The 21,788-nt window shown below is 30.7% G+C and overlaps 1 protein-coding gene across 7 annotated transcripts in view; it reads right to left on the reverse strand.

Moving 5' to 3' along the window:
• LOC124544060 (eye-specific diacylglycerol kinase) overlaps positions 1–21,788 on the reverse strand; it is a 102,905-nt gene that overhangs the window by 17,603 nt on the left and 63,514 nt on the right. For 6 of the 7 annotated variants that reach the window (XM_047122472.1, XM_047122473.1, XM_047122478.1 and 3 more), the window contains 3 exons: positions 15,669–15,813; positions 5,901–6,104; positions 41–130 (listed from right to left, as the gene is read on the reverse strand). In XM_047122472.1, the coding sequence (XP_046978428.1) occupies positions 41–130; positions 5,901–6,104; positions 15,669–15,813 (439 nt within the window). The remainder of the gene's footprint in view (positions 1–40; positions 131–5,900; positions 6,105–15,668; positions 15,814–21,788) is intronic. The other variant, XM_047122474.1, reaches the window with a different exon arrangement.

Below are 21,788 nucleotides of genomic sequence, written 5' to 3' on the forward strand. Positions count from 1 at the left end.
AAATAGCTTCTAATTGTAGCAACACAGCATGAATACGCACACTATCACCAATTTCATCGTGTAATTCTATAGCCTTGTCTACAGATCTTTGAGGCATTAGACACCAGCCGCAGCAACTGCGCCGAAACGACTGTGACAACAAAACAATCATGCAACACACATGCAAAACAAACACTAGTTACAAGGAATAAAATAAACATAAAAAAATTCAAAGGACAATAACAGGTTGAATTATTTCCACGTTTTGATATCCGAATGAGCATTGGTCGATGGTAACCGATGGTCCGCGATGACGCAATATGCGACCAATGAACGATTGTATTTTTATTTGTGAAAGGTAATTCAAAATCTTCGTGAAGTTGTTCAATCACATTATATGGACGTGAATTTAGTAGTGTTATTGTCCTTTATTGCAAGAATCATGCATATAATATGAAATGATATTGATCTGTGTTAAATGAAAATAAACTCTCAGTAGTAGGTAATAATAATAAATATCAACTGACACACTGAAAATGTTCCTTTCCTATTTAATGGTGGGCTTTGTGGACGATATGCTAACATGTCATTAAAAATGAAATTTTAATTTTGCGTTAGGGGAACCGAACAATATTTTTTCGTGCCTCATGCAAGGCAAATGCAAATAATTTTAACTCGACAGAAGGGTTGGCCCGCATATACTCGATGATAGCATGAAGCGATAACTCTTACTCTATATTAAGTAAGAGGAGAGATCCGTATGAGGATCGAATTAAATAGACTATCCTAAAATACAGTTTATATTCGTAAGTCAGAGTATATTTAATTTATATAAAGTAAAGTACGTACGTTACAGAAATTGTTTGTACATTTCGATTTAAGCTAAATTATAAACCCATACGAGATACAATAATGAAATAATATAAATGATATTATTTAACGGAGATATGTAATGAAAGTAGAACAATAGTTATATTAGCTAAAAGATATTCACAACTTTTGAGTACAGTTACGTGCGCGTTTTATTTGTTAATTCGTACGGTGCAGTTTAACTATCTAGTTTTTAAACTGTATTATGTCAAAGAGAAGAAGGCAAGATCTTGAAATACATTGTTGTAATTTCGTAAAAGACGTATTATAATAGTATTTTCAGGATATTTTGAGTTTGACTTTAATAGTTGCTTGTTTTAACAAATATATGCAAATCAAACAGAGTAAAGTAGGTATAGAGATATATAATCAGGTTTTGAACCGATTATTGGATATTAAGCATATCCATATGTCGAGTACTTAAGTATTGGGTGCCAATCCACCCACAAAATCTTTACCAAAGTTAATGTCAGCTAGGGTTCCGCAGTGAGTCTACCAAATTGTAATTTCATGTATTCCCAAGTGACTGGGATAGAAAGAAGATAATGATGACGGTTCTATTATTATTATAAGTTTTGATGGCCAAGTGCTTAAAACACGAAATCTCAATTGTGATCCGAATTTATATATCATTATTACTTGTAACGCTTTTTAGGTTTAGCTCTTGTTAGCGCTTTTTCTTTGACGTAAGGGAATTAGTAGGGAAATATTTCTTGTTGTATTACAAATTCTCTAAGCTGAGTAACATTCTAGAATTCGCAAGTTGTGTAGCGGATTAATTTTCAAATTTTCCAAATTCTCTTTGACTAGAGAGGAGACATTTTACCGAGCATCGTGAAATTTTAAAGTGACTCAGTCCACATTTCTGTTTGAAGTCATCCTTTATTTTTATACTATTGTTACGGTGGTATATTTCATATGTTCTCATGTCTAGTCTTAGTTTTTATATTTGTTAGGAATGTAAAAGTTTGTAAATGACCCTTTACTTTGCGAAGGCCTGCTCTCCCTTTGAGAAAGTTTAGAGGCTACTTCTACCATGCTGATCAATAATGGATTGGCGGATACCCTGTAGCAGATTTTCGTGTAACACATGCTGTTGTTTTAGATCACCACCGAGATGTATAGACACCGAGTCTGAACTCTCAAAAACTAGTTAAGATGTTCTAACCGTTGGGCTATCACGGCTCTTAATTAATTACTTTAGCAAAATCCGATCATTTTATACTATATTATTATTAATTAACCTTTAACAAAGCCAACGAGACATGAAGGTTACAGCCGCCTTGTCCAACGTCTTATTAATCAAGCGGAATTTACCTTCACAATAATTATTGTGAAATTAACTTAAACTTTAAAATAATACAAAATAATTCAAGTAAATTTTATGTCTATCCATTTATTCAACACGAGATTGATATAAATTGTTTATTTACATAGTTACTTATATGATATACAACGGAGAGCAAGTTTTTTAAACTATCTTGTTCCTCTCATTTTATAGACATCGAAGTATCAATAAATCAGGCTGCGCGTGTAACTTTCTACACAGTTAAGTTAGCAAAGTTTACAGAGAGAGTCTTTATGATAAAATGAAGAAAAGTTCAATGTGTATTTTTTAATTCAGAACTAGGAGGAAGACTTGGAGTTTTTACATTTTGTTGAATGAAATTGTCTTGTAATAACAGGTTATCAGACTTGAAACTTATTATTGCATTACCAAGGCTCTGCCAACAAGGGTAATTCAAAAGATGAGTTTTAAAAATGTATTATTGTTTGTGACAGAATAACTGCTTCTCTATATAGTAGTCCATTTATGTATAACAATGGAGATATACAGATCTTAACATCAACGAAGGCAGGCAGGCCTAGCGGCAATGACACTCACATTTACGCTGACGCAGGTGCTTATCGGGTAAGTTAGCTTCGCTAATTAATTACCTGTTCTTAGTGATAAGGCGAAAGGTATATAGAACACATATGGTAACTACCATATGTGTGTCGTGCCAGTGGATAGACATTGGAGGCTTGCTTAGCAGGCCAGACGTTGTGGCGTCATGGTAGCATGTGTAAGCGATTTCGTGGCGTCCCACTACGACGAATAGGACACCGCTGGTCTAGTGTGTAGTCTGGCAGTAAGCCAGACGTGAATATGCACGGGTGGAATGCAGAAAGGCAAATTCCAGTACCAAAATAAAAAAAAATACTAGCTGTTTTTTTATAATGAATAAAAAATTACTTCAATGTGCTTTTGTTGGATATATAAAGAGAATATAAAATGCATATTTAAATACGGTTGGAACGTATAAAAGCCTAAGGCGATAAACATTAACGCAAAACGCAAAGTTCACCCCTGAACTTTGAAGGCAGGATTGAAGCTGACCACAAAGCGAATCGCTTCATTGAACATACAATTGAAAATACCTTTCATATGATAGTTTCACTATCAAAGGTGGGAAGCGGATTTAAAGCCAAATATTATTTTAGTAGCGGAATATTGAATTCCGAGTTTATTACGATTGGCGTTCAATATTGAATAAACCAGATAAATTTTGAAATGTAAATCCTAAGATTGTTATAGTCCTGAGGTATTTGTTAATAACGTTATAAAGACTGTCGACGTTTTAAACTAAAATAGCTAAATTCGTTTGTAATAGAGACTTCTCAGTAGGTGACATGACAAATAAATTTAAATTTGAGTACTGTGGTAGAGTTACTACGTCACGTTGTCGAAACAAATATGATTTGCAGAAGCACGTTGAATGAAGATCATCAAGTAGGCTCGTTAGTACGTTACAAATGAACAAATTTAAATAATCAACCACATGGAAACTAATCTTAATGGATAAAGTTATTTGTAAGCAATTTATAACGGAGTATGAGTACTTAGTAACAATTTCGTGGTCCTTTTTGTTGTATGACAGGATGATGAATACGTAAATACATTTCACAAGATAGTAGGTATTATAAAATGATTTCATAGAAACGTGAAAACGGTTGAACGGGTTCAAATAAATTTAAATTCATTGTTGTTATAAGACGTATACAGATAATATTAAAATAATATAAATATTTTCTAATAAATGAAATAAAACTCTTTTGTTATGATTATTAAATATTCCACTCAATAAAGCGGTGGAACGAAACAATATTACTAATAGTAATAATTTATAACTAATAAATATTAAATAATTAATAAATATTTGAACCAAATATAACCATTATTTCAATATTTTTAATATTTTCAATATTTTTCGCGCTTTGAAATAGCTAATATTCCTATTACAATTCTAGTATTACTATAATTTGATTTATACGAAAAGATATTTGCCATTTTATTAGCAATGTATTTCCATTCGATAAAATTCTCAGAGAGTTTGTGATCACTTGTGTGTCAGCTAGTAACGGGAATCACGGCTTAATGTTAGCGTCGAAGTACGGTATACTTATCCATAAGCACACCATTCCGGTCATAATGTCGGTGTTTTGATAGTCGATATATATAACGATCAAGAAACACTACAATAGACTTGAGGCAGTATGGAAGTTTTTAAACAACTACCCTATCAGCCGTTATAACCTAACCGTGGCAAAATGACGTATCTAAAATTATAAAGATAAATTTTCGAATATATTTTAGGGTCAGTTATTAAAATGTTATTTTATTATTAACCAGTAATTTTACCGTTTTTATGTAAATAATAACTTAATTATTCTCTGATTATTACCTATGTTATGCATTAGTAACACACTAATTGTACTATATTTAGTTTCTAAATGGATAATCGTCGTATAAAATCAATTGTGATCAAAATAATTCTCTTACAGAGGCACTGTTATTTCTTTAACAATTTGCTTATAAATTACTTTATTGATTTAACATGATTGCATTTGCATACATCAAAGGTAATTGGCGCCAAAATTATCTTTAGGGGAAGCAGACGAGGTGCGGCAAATAGCGACTTGACATTTACATACATCGATAAATTCAAATTGAAATTCTTACGAGTAAATTGTACCGAATATATACCATTAACATGCCACTAGGAAACTAATTAGTAATGAAATGAATTAACGTTGAGTTTTTATATTGTAAATTACAAAAAAAGTACGCAACCTTTATAAGGCTGCCAAGTATGATAAAATACTTAAAAATTCTCTGTATTCTGAAGTAAAATATTAAATTTGGTTTCTCTCGTGTTTCAGCAGCTGACCGTGAAATTTAGTTTTATTCTTTTTTCAAAATTTGAATGCAGAGTTGGTTTAATTTCTGGGTCTATATTCCGGAAAATGAGCATGTTTGTATAATTAATGCAAACCAACGTAACGTTTCATGACTAGCGAACCCCATGTAAGTATGAATTCGTTTATGTATTTTAAATACTATTATTTTTACCACAGACTCTTCCACCAGTAACACGTAGACATAATAATATACTAAATATTCAAATGAAATATCACGTATCATGCCGTTGCTGTACATCTAATAATATTTCGTAACGTAAAAGTTATCTGAATTCCTAATCTAAATTTCAAATATACCGCCTCATAGGAGGATAATATTTTACTTGCAAAACATATCTATATGGTTTTAAATAAACATCTAGTTTAATTTTTACAGTAACATGTGTAAATATATATTTTTTAATTAACTATAACTTTAGTATGTGTAAAATACTGCAACTGAATTTTAAAAGCAACTTTAGTTACCTGGTCGAACTGACATTTCGAAAACATACAATTTGTCCAAAATTCTCGCTGGGTGAAAAACAATAATTTAAATATCTTTTGTTTCATATTAGCTCAGGTATTTAAAATTACTTCTTTAATATCAGCTTTTATTAAACAATTTCACTTTACATGGAGAAAGCTTGGGTATTAAAGAATGCTTTTTAAAATATGCAGTGTTAAATATTAAAATAGACACACAAAGTGTGAAACTATGAACACATAAATGTTAAATACAACACAAAACAACACAAAATGCATCAACTCTAATTAATTTAAATACAAAAACATTCCACAGCACACAACTAAAAAGGTTTTAATATTACCTTGCCGCAAGCCTTGCACTTGCCCTTTTCGGTGCGCCGGTGGACCCAATGGTGGTGGGTCAAGGTTTGCTCTCTGTACTGCCGTACCCCCACATCTCGGAATGTAGGTTTGCAGGTGAACTGAACGCGGTCTATAAGAATGTCTATGCACGCAGTGTGCGCCACGATTTTGCACGCGGAACATTTCATTCGCGCTCCATGTTTCTGTACAAAAGAAAATAAATAGTTTAGATTACATATGTACCTATATCTATATATCAAATGTCGTTACTTAATTCTCAATGCGTTCAAATTCACAAACGAATACGCTACCAGCATCCTTGTCATCTTGAATTTTATTTTGGTAAAGAATTCACGTATTTCGGGAACTATGCAGAAATTTAACAAGGCTTTAAGCAAATAAAAAGTTACATGTCTACTCCGTGAACCCTTGTTTCAAAATATCAGATTGTTTTTGTAGCTCAACTTTATCAATTTAATATGTTTATAATGTTGCTATATTAAATATTAATTAAACTGTCTAAAAATATTATTTATGATTTCTATTATAATTTGACGAGATAAACAAAGTGAGATAAGCCAAATTACGTACAAATATTTACCTATATTAAACAGATAATCGATATAGATACGTAGAAACTATACATATGATTGTTGCCATGTAAGAAAAATTCAGGGTGAATAATTTACTCCAACCGGCGCGCTCTTTGCAAATACGTTATTTTAAGTAAATATTTTTACATGTAGAATATGCTACGTATATTTGAATATAAAGCCATTGAGTCGAATTTGATAACGTCATCGCTTGTCAACTCATCGATACATGTAAATTCACGATAACATCAATAAATATTATGTAAAAGACAAAATGAATAATTGTAATATAAAATATTATGTAAATATATATTTAAAAAAAAATATGACTTGGATAATAAACAATTCTTGTTACTAAGATTGTAAATTTTCGTTAGGTACGTTCACCTCCTTACACATTCTTAACGACTGATTTCTTAAATACTGATTCGCCTTTTCTATCGTTATTCATTTCATATTCGAAATAATACATGGAATTGTTTAACAGATCACACGCTTAATAAAGATCATAAATAAAGCCGCTTTTTTTTTATAAATATCCTACTGCTTGAACATATCCGTACCCGGAAAGAAAAAAATACTCTTCCTAAGGCGTTCAAAACATACACGCTTAAAGAAAAATATTTTGAATAGTCCAATATTACAAAGGAATAAGAACAAGAAAAGAATACATATAAAAATCCTGAAAAGGAGATCATATATCTATCCATCTCAATATCTTGAGTTTAAAATTCGCATTGACAGTGTAAATTTTGTTAAGACATTGACAAGTCATAAAAATCAGCAGCGAGACAATGAAACAACCTTTACTCTTCTTCCTTGCACGCAATATCACAACAAATAAACATTTGTATTCGAGGCCTAACCTTCATAACATGTGTAGGGTTATCTTACACTTACGTGAGACGCCGCTCCGCTAACTTCAGATGGCAGATCTCAATTTACATCATGCCTGGGGTAACGAGGTAATCTTGACCCAACGCTATTTACTCTCTAGTCGGATAATTACATTATAATGGAACACATCATGTATATATACGTTTCCGTGATATTACAAGAATAAAGTGGGCCCATTTAAGCTTCTAGTTTGATTATTAACGACAAAACATCGCTTGAACCCTATTTTGTAGGTCACGTATACCCCTGATAATGTCGAACAGGTCCATTGTTTAGATTCAGTTTGATCAAATTAAATTAACTAAGTAAGCCTCTCCGATATGCGTGATGGTATAAAACAGATTTCTAATTAACTCCATTCATTATATTTACTCGCTCTCAATATGTTTTTCTTTTATAAATAATTGGACGACAGAAAATGAAGACATTCGATAAGTATAGAATCTAAGAGTCAATGAACTCTAAGAGTAAGAAATTTATTAAATTGAATGTAATATATCAATGAACGATATATACTAACGTTATTAATTATTTACTCCACATCACGCTATCATTATTTCTTAAATAAATGAAGACTTATTTAATTGCTCTTATTTGTCTTGTTAGGTGTATTTTCATTAATGAATAGAAAAATAATATAATTCCATTTACTAGGATATCCACTAAATTGTAAATTAAAATTGAATCATATTTTATTCACGTAGGCTATCACGAGCACTTTTGAATCGTCCTCGTACAAGGTTAATATTAATTTTAAACTAAAGCAACTATCGCTTCGAAATATTGATTCAACGGAGAAGATCCGGTAAGAAATTTTGTATTTCTTTTCATCTATCAAAAAAGATAACTATGTAATAATCAACGATATTTATGTATCCTGTAGTAATAACAAAAAGTACTAACGTTTAGCTCTTCTATAATTTTTACAATCTTGTACAGTATTATAATTGAGCATTATTTATTTTAAAATATTAACGCGGGTTTTAAATTTAATTAGAGCCAAATGTAAAATGGTCTGCGGAATTTTATTACAGAATCTTCGGTCCCGGAAGGATGTAGTAACTTTGTGAAGTTGAAAGCTTGATGTTACAAGTTTACCTTTACTTTTATCGCTACGCAATGCGCTCCTTTCTTCACTCGCAAAATATACACGCCTGGCAGAATTTTATTAAACCCATTAAGGTTTCTTCACAATGTTTTCCTACACCGCCGAACATAAGTAGAAATTATAAGCACAAAAAATGTCATGAACTTAACGGTACTTGCTCTTTAGTTTTATAATATGAGCTGTGGCGTCATGGCTTTCATTTATACCATATTTTTATTTAGATTTTATATGTAAAAATATAAGAGTATACTTTTTATTACATTTTAACTAAGTAACTCGGAGATTCTTTATGCAAGGCCATCTGGTAAGGTAAAAACTTTTAAATAGCGTTATATATAAGGTGGTCCATTAGCCTTTGTAATAACGGCATTAAAACGATCGTAGGCTGCAAGTGTACGTCACACCGAACGAAACCATAACAAAGACCTTTGACGTCAAGTTCAGAAAAATGTAACTATAAAAAAAAATTAAAATAAAGCAAACTCGATAACCTTTGCTGAATTAGGAACTGAGGACGAGTGCGTTTTTTCCTTCGTTCATTTGTAAATATTATGTATATAATACTTATATCCAAATGAATGATAATATCCAAATGAAACTTTCAAATTACAATATTTCTACTTTATTACATAGCACTGCCCTGTGATACTGTTAAGTTTTTCAAAAATGTTTAAATTCACTGTAATTAAGACCCTGTTACTGTTTGTTTGTTTGTTCAATCACTAACTGAAAATAACATTTGGTTTCTCCATTAACATTAGAAACACGACTTTTGGGACAAACAAGAAACAAAAACTAATTAAAGCTTGTTAGTAGGTAATTTGGCGTTGGGAACTGTATTAATGAAAAGCCGTAGGTAGGAAGATTGTTCGTGTAAAGTAAGAATAATTATTTGTTAAAAATTCTTGACGACTACACATTGGTATACTAATTGGAACGCAACTATGTTTTTCTGTTTTGTACACAAACAAATCATTTAACTGATCATAATTAATATCACAACTAAATCGATCGATCTTTTATAGTAATGCCAAGTTATTTTATTTCGTGTTGCTCTGAAAAAGCTCTGAAGAAGCGCGTCAGGTTGAAATCAAAAGAGGTTTTACTTCCTTAAGAACCGTTAGGCACCATTTATTAATAACCTAGCTGCCCGTCTCGATTTCGAATTGATAAATACATATAAATTTACTAGCACGACCCTCAAAGTTGAGTTTTTTCTAAAAAATAGTTTTAATGGGCGCGTGTGTTATAAAATAAACTAGTCAATTCATTAAGTTGTTCGTAGTTCATTCTGATTGATCTATATGGGACTGTTACTGGATATCAATTCTTACGGTTCATAGTGAGGTTCATTTTTATATATGGTTAAAATTTATTTTATTACAATTGTGTATTTGTCAAACCCTTTATTGGTTGTAGTGGCTCCTTAAAATAAGTTTAATCAGTTCAGTTTTGGCTAAACACTTAAAGCAGATTAGGCTATGATATGGACAAAGGACTGTTGAGCATTATCAACCTGACATATATGATGATATAATGCAGTGGCATTGATAGTAAGCTACCTGATGGTAATTAGTCACCATAAACATCGATATTATATGAAATTTTAATCATTTCACCTTCAATACACGAACTATCATTACCATCCATAGAAATTAAAACTCGATATCACGTCTCTCTGTTTTTAATTGTATGTTGTTGGTCGTTTTTTTTTTTTTTGGAACGAAATTTTTTTATGCGGGTTGTACATGACTTGTCAGAAATGGTCACGTAAGGGTAAATCGTTGTGTCCTCTCCAGACGACCCGACCCTCTCAATTGTCATTTAATTATACTCAAATTTTGTTTATTTAGTTTTATATCAAACATATATTACACAATATTTAATTAAAATAACTTCATTCCAACTGAGTGTCCCACCGTATCTCTCGTTTTTTTACTGATTACTGTCATAAATACATATTAATTGCTGTCTACGCTTAATTACTGCCGATTAGACAACAGTGATATTAAACAACTAACAATAAAATACCATATTATAGTAATAGTATTTTTTATTAAGATACAATCATTTACTAACAAAGACATCTATTTATTATAAATAAATTGCATCTATGTATAGCCGACAAAATGTAGTTGGATCATAAGACAAGCTTAGTGCCTGAAGGCATTTTCTGCCTGTCCATTAAGACGGCACTATAACAATGTAACAATACAAAAATAAATAGTATAAGTTAGTATAATGGACGAATGCTTAGAATGAAAAGATTTGAAAATAATAGCGTTTAAAAATAAAAAATTTCAACCATTTTAAAATAACTAAAATTTTCTTAGTAAGAGAAATATTAGTCTCGCACGCGATGTTTATACGCGATGGGCGGGTTATGAAGAAAGTCTTACTCAAATATATAAGGAGCTTGTTATAATGTCTATGAGTGGCGTAGGGGCAAAGAATTTTAGATTTATTTTTAAAATGAGTGGTTCGTCATTGACTATCCCGAATTTGAATTGTTTCATTACATTATATCATACATATAGTCAGAACAGTAATTGTCAAGGTAATCGACACTATAATAAAAATAAATATCACAAAATTCTATGGGGTGTCATTTCAACCAATTATACAGAAATCTTTAAAAGATCGTTTAATTTATCTAGATGAGTTTTATTGCTTAGGTATATATCAATGATACTATTGACAATTCGAAAGCAATTTAAAAAAGAAATATCGGTCTGTTAGGAATGTTATATAGGAATCAAATCTCAAAACCGATTGACAGGATTAGGGTAGTTGCAACTGATATAGACGATGCACTCGTCTCTGAAATAAGCCGTTTCTCGTCCGAAGCATTGTAGAAATAATATGCAAGCATCTTTTATATCGTTGAATTGACAGATCGAGTAGGTTATATCAATTATCAACCCGATGAGATAACAATCACAATTGCCTGACACTTAAGTGGATTGGATATTATGCTAAATTTACAGTGGGGGTAAGAAAAGGTTTGTCACCTAAAGATCTATTTTTGTGTGCTCGGTATGAACGATAGTCTGCTTTACCGATCGAGAATGACATAATGCGTCGCAATTATTTGATGTTTAGGTACAAAAGGTACTAAGAGCTTAAGACTTGAAAAGGGAATGAATTTGAAAACTGACGAAGGTTTTCTTACTCTGACTGTACTAGATTATCTGCTGACACTATGACTATAATTAATTTTCAATATAACATAATTTATATCTTTTATTTGAACATACATATACATATTATTTGCAATTGTAATGTTGTAGTACGCCAGTTAATTTGTCAAGCCTCTAGTCGTGTACTTTCGTGAATTTTCTAAAGTATTCAAGGGTTTTTGTAGTTTGCGCTGGCTGTAGACCAATTCCCATATTTATAATATCTACTCAAGAAGCAAGCCTAAAACCCGATTGCCATATTTATTATATTCTATCGAAATTTTATCGAAAGTTTACCTTACAATATGACGTATTTATAAAAAACGATTTAAAACCATCATTTGTATGAACAAAGATTGATGATGATTCTTACTACTAGATTCTATACGACATTTCATCCCCTTCTTTAGCCCTATTAAGTGATTAATTAAAATAACTTCCTAAGCGCTTACTATATGTAATATTCAAAATAAATTCCTGTGAAAATTTTCATCCTGTTAGACGGGTTTTGTTCGTGCGTTTTATGTCAATGACTCATTATAAATGTTAAAAAAATTATAAATTTATTAACTTACTTTTAAAAGAGATTACTCCAATCTTACTATTCAGAGTCAACCACCAAGATATGAAGACCATTTTAAAGCTTATAATGATGATGAAGGTAGTTTGCAAATGTAGCATTTTGGCATAGAGTACAGCCATGTTCAAGACGGGGGATGTAATGAAGTCTCCTGCATGAAAATGTGGCCTACATTTGTACACCCGCACGCTCATGTGAATAAAATATAAGGAATTTCTAATTTAATAAAACTTCATATTTTTCTGTGCTATTTGCACTCTAATGAGAATTACTTTTTATTTTTGCAACGCCTAAAGATGTTGATGAATACATAATGGTTAGTCATGGTGTTTCAAATGTTTATTCATTACGTAAATAGAGCGAACCACCGCAATTAGTAAATGATTGTCGCCGTGCACCCCGAGGCAGTCTTTTGTTGTATCGACAGTGACAGGTCATTGCGGCGGTAATGGTGAAAACGGCTCATTAATCTTACATTCAACTAACGACCGCAAACACACAATAGATAGTAAACTTGATAATGGTATGACGAATTTATAAATTCTTCGCCTTTTCTTGAAATTCCGTAACCAAGGCGAATGAAACCCGATAAATTATGCTGATTTCTGTCAAAAAAGATGTATTAAAAAAATTCAAAATCATCCGTTAAAAGAACACGAGAGATACGAAAAACGCATGTTAGCATTTCTAAGGTTACATTTAAAACGAACGATGTTATTAAAAGGAAAATCGTGAAAATTTGTAAGCATGACGCATATCAATTTTCAAAGGAATAAAAACACTGTTTTGTATGTAAAAATGTACATTATTCTCTTCCATAAGATATTGTAATACTAGAAAATTCGAAGTTGAACAACGTACATATAATATTTTATAATATTTATATTAGGTATATATAATATTTCGTAACGAAAATATCCGCTATACTGTTAGAATAATTCATTACAATAATGGACAAGTTAACGCAATATTCGTATGTATAATAATATTTTGTGTATATTAACAATTGCTTCAAAATGTTTTAATAATTTGGAAAGTATTTAAAGTATCCCATATTTAAAGTAGGAAAATAAAACATTAACCAAACGCATTTATAGTAATTGTTTTCTCATTGCAATAAACATAGTATAAAATAAAGTCACTTTCAGTTTTTAATGTGTTTTGCATCAATAACAATCAGTGATACAAGAGGTAGGATTAGATGTATATAATACATGCATATTATAGTAGAGAAATGTCGATAATTTCTAAAGCAAGGAAAGGAAGGCTTATGGGGTATGTTATTCAATTTAAATACAAATATTATTAAGAACTGGTATTAACAAAACTGACATATTTGTAATATTGGTACCATTTATAACATTACTACGTTCTGTCCCAAAATATTTTTATACACCCAATGTAGAATGTAAACAGTTAATGAAAGAAAAGAAAATTATTTGACTCCTGTTTCACTTTCCGAGTTACAAGCTGACCAGTGATTTTTCCTAAAAAAATATGAGTATTTATTTTAACATTTGTTTCATTTCTCTGCAACTGTGTCAATGTTATATGAATATTATGTTATCTTGAAAACGCTATTTAAAACATAACATAATCTAAATTCGATATCGCTCTTAGATTTCCAAATAATAAAATAAATACGATTTTAGTGTATTTAGATTTACTTTTAGTTATCTTTTTTGTCATACTCGTTATCTTAATTTTCAGACAGGAAAAGTTTACAATATTTATTACTTCATTTCAAGTGAATTGTATTGAACTTAAGCCGTCTACAATTCAAATATACATACATGAATATACAGCATGTATTTCTTTTTTAGTAGATCAAACTATATTTTTATACGCAAAGTTATTTTTATTAATGATATGCAATACCAATGATTGTGGTTTGTGTAGAGCCCTACGATAAAGTCATTCGTCGGCATCGAGCATCCACTTCATTAATTAATCCAACATTATTTGTGTATAGGTAACTTTTCTACCTTAAATAATGATGAAAAAAGAAACGTATGGAACTCTTAATTGAATGTATTTTGATGGAATGAGGTCCAAACTGAAGGCCTTAAGCCGGTGGTGCAATACTTAGAGATTGTTAGTTTTTGTTTAATTTTAATATATTATTAGGTTTTTATTTCGCATTTATATTTATCTGTAGACATAAAACAAAGACAAATATTTTAAGACAATCAGTACAGCGGAAAGGGATTCTCCAGACGGGCTAAGTGCTAAGTACATACATCTTACCACACGTCCTACGCCTTTATTTATGTGTTCTTTCACAGCTCTGAAAGTATCTGCTCTGTTTTATAACACTTAGACGGCATTTTTTTATTTACACAATACTTAAGGATATATTTTTTCATATTTTTTTTATGGTATAGGTTAGCGGACGAGCATATGGGCCACCTGATGGTAAGTGGTCACCATCGCCCATAGACAATGACGCTGTACGGAATATTAACTATTCCTTACATCGTCAATGTGCCACTAACTTTGGGAACTAAGATGTTATTTCCCTTGCGCCTGAAGTTACACTGGCTCACTCACCCTTCAGACCGGAACACAACAATACTGAGTATTGTTATTTGTCGGTAGAATAACTGATGAGTGGGTGGTACCTACCCAGACGGGCTTGCACAAAGCCCTACCACCAAGTAGTTGATATATATGTATTTGAATTCTGATAAATCTGTAAGCGTTGGGTTTTTTGAACCCAGCTTGGTAACCGTATGGTACAACTATTTAAGACACGATTACTGCCATTACGGCAAGATTTATAATATTACAACGATTTTTTTAACATAAGTGAAATCTATCTAGTTCTCATCGAAAAATCTTTATGATTGTGGGTAACCCCGTATCTTAAAGGTGAAAAATGAAAAAATATATACCTACTTCTCTTTATGTCGTAAAATAATTAAGTAGGTACTACTAATAGATATATAAAAGAAGTAACAGCCTGTTTGTTCCACTGAGATAAGGCCTCCTATCCTTTCGATGCGTAGGCCCAGTTCTAATATAGGTCGGTAGATACTAGATACACATGTGGCAGAATTTCATTTAAATTATACACAAGCTAGTTTCCTCAAGATATTTTGCTTCACTAACGACCACTAGATGAATTATCAACACAAATTTCACAAATGTAAATTCAGTGATGCTGGCTCAAATTTGAACCCGAAGTAATCAGTTAAATTGCACATGTTTTAATGACTGAGCCATCTCAGTCTGAAATATATAAATTTCTTTATTACCGTGAAAGTCTTTTCCTTTAGTAAATAGGTAAATATTTTATTTAATTTGAATATATTGAACGCATTCTAATTACAATTCTATGAAAATACAATAAAACTATCCAAAATGTTTCGGTGCTCAAGGTGTGTATATAATCGTGTTTGGCATTGTACCTGACATTCAGTTTCTCCGACATAGCAGCAATCTCCGGAAACGGAGGTAGGAGACCAGAGATGCTCGCCGCTGATGGCAGTGTCGCTCCAGTCGGGCGTGGAGCGTAATACACGCGCTCCGCCGCCGGCGCTCTCGCTTGTGCGTCTGTTACAAAATAACATTCATTAATTACATTAAATAGACTAACTGATTAATAATATAAAATACGCAAAGACCTAAGACTTACTAATTTATATAAATTACTTTTATTCACTACTTTACTACTATTGTTTACTGAAAATATATAAATTTGCACCGTGAGGATGCCACAACTGAGTTGTCAGATGTCAAATAAAAAAAGATTAATCATAGGTATACCACAAAACTTTAATTAATTTCTTCAGCGTAATTGATACAAAATAAATAAACTTTACTTAAATTAGTAAAGGGTAAACAAACTTTAATACCAATATTAATAATACTTAAAGCACAGATACAAAATGCGACAGATAAAAGATATTCTTCGTGCAAATGTCAAAGTATTTGCACTGTATATACTCTTTGCATCAAACGTGTTCCATATATGTTTTTAATTTTATTTTTTAAACGGTTGAAGATTCACTTCATAAAGCCATAACTTTTAGTCTCGACATTTCTTTTATTTACGTAGCAATTGGTTTATAGATTTTACAATGTCACTACTCCGATTGACTTAAGGGAAGATATTTTATCTAAAGAATCACACAAAACATTTATTTTTAACAGTGTTAAGTACAAATATTTTAGAGGTTACTTAACAAACATTGTTTTTTATAATTCATGATTATTCACCCTTTATTTATATTGTTTGTATAAACACATTATTATTATTTTATTTAACCATAGAAGAATTAAATAATACGGTCGTTCATAATAGTTACTAAAGAAAAAAAAAAGAGAAAAGAGCTATTTATATTATTCGAGCGATTCTAGAATTATTCATAATGACTAAATATTGTATTTTATTACTTCGATAATAATCGCAGAAATATAGTTTAAACTAATCGGAAGGGATTACATAAAATCGATTTACGAAATTATAATAAAGATAAACTACCACCATATTACCCACCATTATATATTTTTTAAATAATTGTATATAGTTATTTACATATTAATAGTTGATTAATATAAATTTCATTTAAATCTTTAATTAGGTATTATTTTTCTTTTGTAGGTGGATATTTGTATGGAGGGTTCTGGTCTACTAATGCTGAGTCTAACTATATATTTTCCATTGTGATTCCCACACTGTCACGTACTATTTTCTCATACCAAATACTACGAAGTTTTTCTTGTGTAGAAGTTGCTTGTTTATTTTAATTTGAAGGTGTTTTAACATAAGTTATACAAATATCACATATAATCTAGAATGAAAATATGTTTAGAGTAATTTAAAATCACTCAAAAGTAAAAAAATTGTGAAAACACATAATTACAATTTAGAAAAATCAAACAGCTGCTAATACTCAAAACATACCATAAAAATTGACATAATAAAAGTTTTTTATTAACTAATAAAGTAAATAATACTGCAAATAATAAATAAATATTTAGAAAACACAAAAAAACTGTTTTCAACATCTAAAACTAGAATAACACATAAAAATAAAGTTATATATAAAGATTTTCTCAAATAAAATGAGTTGAATGAAATAAAATGATTTCAGTATGATCCAGACGTTACAGTATTATCGGTTTAAAAGAGCTTGAGTTGTTTGCGGAAAGCTTGAGAGAGCTTAACATTATTTACATCAATAGATCGACTGAGTGCGTTATACAATTACATAACTGAGGGAGCGCCAGACGGCTCTGGTGCGTGGCAGAACAAGAGCTAATAGTATACCGCAGAAGAGGAATTGGTACTCCAAAGTTCACTTTACACAGAAGGTTGGTGAGATCAATAGCATTTCTTATCATGTTACATAGTAACCTTACATCGAGAAAATCCTGTCTCCAGTCAAAATAAATTATGTAAAAATCTCAATTATCTGTAGAAAAAATTAATCTATTAAATTATGTTCCTTAAAAGTAAAAATAAAAAATTCAATTTTTGAATGGCACCTATATTATCCTGAATATTTTTGTAAATATATATTAGTTAACCTGTTCATGACTATTTAAATTTGTTATATTTAATGTAGGGTGTTTGTAAAGTTTTTATATTCTATATAAAATAGAAACAAATACATCCAAATAAATAAGGGCTTGTGCTTCACGAAACATTGTAAGATTGTGCATAAATTAAGTTCAGCTTTTGTAAACATAAAATACTCGAGCGAACATCTGGTGCCGAACATAAACAACTGAAAATATTACAAGTGAACTATTCTCCATTTCTGAAACGACAACAAAGATTTTGTATACCGTTGCATGTATGGAAAACTGTCATATAGGTCAATGCATTTATTTTATTTGCAACTAGGGCAATTTCATAAAGCAAAGATTATCTTTTTAAATTAATTTTTGGTCTCATACGTGCTTATGGTCCATCTGATTGTAAGATTTATAAAAAAACCAAAGTAATGTTTATTTTTTGTTTCCATGGTTCCATATAATATTTTAAAATATATTTTTTTGAATGTAATAAAATTAATTCCGTTCTAACATGCATTTATATAATTTATTTAAAATTAAAGATATATAATAATACAATAATTAATAAATAAGTATAAATGCGAATTATGGAATTTCATAAAAGCTGCTATAAATATATATAAATATTCAACATTAATTAATCTTACTTCATCTTGACTTATTATTACGTTGTATTAATAGTCAATTTATGGTATTAAGTAACGAACTTTATAATACTCTCTTCACCAAGTTCTTAATGGTAGCTTAGCGTTGGAATCCTTTCTAATGATAGCCATGTATTAAGGGGTTAGCTAATGTTCCGTGATATTTACTAAGTAATGCTCTGGACGTTAATGAACATCACATTTTGACCGGTATATAAAGCACTACCATATTTTTTTATGTTTATTTATTTTATACGTCGGAGATTATGAATTTATATACGAACTCATTTATATTAGAAAGACAACGTGATTAAGTTTTATAGGGGGTCAGTTGAGATGTTAATGGTTTAAAAATCTGTCAATGTATGTTCCTTTGTTGAATGAGGCTCTTGGTCTCTTAGTCTTGGGACAGGTACAGCGTACGTGCGTACTGACTAAAGTAATAATTTCGAAAAGTCGGATAACAATAATTTAGATCAAATGGAATCCGCGACATATATATTTAAAAAAAAGTCTTCATTACAAAATGAACTTAATATTATTACATGAAATATCATCTTAGTGTTTTTTTGTACACGAGAGTTTTTTGTATAAATTCATTATCCAAAAAGGCTCTTCCAAGTTGCTCGTATTTTGTGTACTGATTAAAAATTCTGAAACCGGTGCTCTTTTTATTAATATAAGAACAGGTTATCTAAATTGTTGCATAATAAACTCGTTTCAAACAATAAATAAGAATGATAAACACCGCATCATGTTTAAGCAGTAAGCTATTTTGAAATTAAAAAAAATATTCTTACGTCCTAATATGATTTTTTAATATACGAGCAATTAGTATGACTATGTATATTTGATTTTGTTTATAGTTGACATTTAAGTTTTAATGGGCAACACTATAAAAATATATATAAAAAGTTATTGCAGCGAAACGCCGAGCATTCGCTAGGATTACTATACACTTGGTTGTTAAATTTGGATAACATATGCTTGTTGCTTACAATTTGCGACGTTGGTTGACGTTAATGGTTGCTCTTCGCTCCATGTTTATAGCCTGAAGTCCATCTTATAATATTAAGTATCTTATAACCTTGTTCAATAAGCGGATTGTCTAACGGAAAATAAATTATTCAGATCGGATTGTTAATCTCTGAGATTAGCTCGCTCATTAATACAAACTGTCCAACTTTTTATCATTAAATAGCAATGCCCACTGTTTTGAATACTTTTTGGATAATTATGTGTTTTTTTATAAGTATGATAATTTTTTTCATTAAATGTATCATGATTTTTGTTAGAGTGATTGATGTTATGGTGACAGTCTATAAACAACCTATTTTAATTTTAAGAAGACAAAATACGTTTTAAACTGGATGTCTGAATTTATGAAAAAACTATACATTATATTTATTTATTAAATTAATGTTTACATAAAATAATACAGAAGAAACATCTTTCAAAATTTTGTATTTTAAAATGATTTATTGTTGTAGTACAATAGTATTAATATTGAGACCGTTATTTTCTCAAGTATTAAGATTGGAGCCAAAGCTTTTCAGCATATCTGATGCCATAACAATTATCTTAATTATACCCGTTTAAAGTCGGATCAGATAGCTTAGAAAATATAGGTAATTATTGTGATATCTATCATTGTTCATTTAAATAAATGAAGGATAAGTTGTGACAATTTTAACGTATTTTTTATTTGTCGTGTTACATTATAATATTTTCAATAATGAGATATTACTTTATTAAGTAAGACTGGTGGTGTTAGGGCTTTGTGCAAGGCCATCTGGTGCTCATTAAATATTCTACTGAATAGCAGTACTCAGCATCGTTATGTTCCGGTTTGAAAAGTAAGTGAACCAGATCAACTAAATGCACATATTTAATGATAAATAATTTTCACAGCGCCATTGTCTATGTTATTGTCACCGCTAACCATCAGGTGGCTCATTTCTACTCCACCAAACTATACCATCAAAAATGGTCTGTTTGAATATCAAGACGTTCCAGTTTGATTTGAAATAATATGTACGTGCGATATAGTCGCTTTACGTCACGTTACGCACGGGTGGATTTAGGGGTGGGCATACTAGGCTATTGCCCCGGGGCTTCCAGAAGAGAGAGGGCTACAATTAATTTGTAAATTAAAATAAAACATTCCAATTGACGTTTATAAAGTTTATAGTATTTTTATAGTAACTAATATAAGTGTACAGTAAAAATACATGCTCAGTTCGAGATTTAATAGCTTAAAAGTTAAACAATTTAATTTTCTCTGCAACAAATTCTCGAAACACCAAACTGATTAATTTCAAAATTTAAATGGCGCCTCCGCTATTTTGTTTCTAAGCTTCCGGATCTCTAAATCTGACGCTACGAGAAACAATTACCGTGGTCGAAACAGCTTTCTTACATAAAAGTAAATAGCCACATAAAGTATCTTAAATTGTGTACCACAATGTACATTGTGGTACACAATTCAAACGTGTGTAGTACCAATATTTCTTCCAGCATGCGATCCTTAGGATACCAAGCGGAGCTTTAAAGACCATATACATTAACCTAAACAAATGACGTTCCCCTGACCGATTTAGAGCACGCCGGTCATTCTAGGAGACTATGAGACTAGCAAACTGTGTGGGGCAAGAGTCTGTACAGAGACTATATAATATATACTCTGTCTAATTATTAAATGGATTAACTTAACGTGCTTTTGCAAATGACGGAATTAAAAAATTTGCTATCTTCGAAATTATGAGTTTTTATTGAAAATTGCTTAACAGAGATGGCCCGTGTCATGGCCAATACCTGTGATTAATCAGGAACATCGAAATTTAGAGCTCTATAAGCCACCAGACCTATGAAGCAGTTACATATTATATAAATTCATACAAAAAATAAACTTTTAAGACAGCATAATAAAATCCTTTTTTAAATAAGGTATTTGCCATTATTATTTTTCCAGAAAATAAAATGCGTAAATTTATATATTTTTTGCGCTTACATTGTAAACGATGGCTGAACCCTACTAGATAGATCGAAATAATGTACTACAAAATTGTATACCACATAAATGTCTACAAAAAAGTCCGCGATGGCATATGTATATCCCGTAAAGATAACCCACAATAAACATTTTGCCATCGTTACTTTTTACGACAAATAATGGCTTATTTTCGAAGCGATTTTAAGCAATATAGCATTAATCCTTATCCAATTAGGTGCCCTAAATAAATTGTGCATTCGATATAGATCAATATAGCCCTTTATAGCATGTAATTTAAATGAATACTTTCGAAGATATTACAGTTTTAAAACGCAGGGACATAGCGGTTTGTATTTCCTAATGAGTGA

Source organism: Vanessa cardui, chromosome 4 (genome assembly GCF_905220365.1).
Source record: "Vanessa cardui chromosome 4, ilVanCard2.1, whole genome shotgun sequence".
Lineage (NCBI taxonomy): Eukaryota > Metazoa > Arthropoda > Insecta > Lepidoptera > Nymphalidae > Vanessa > Vanessa cardui.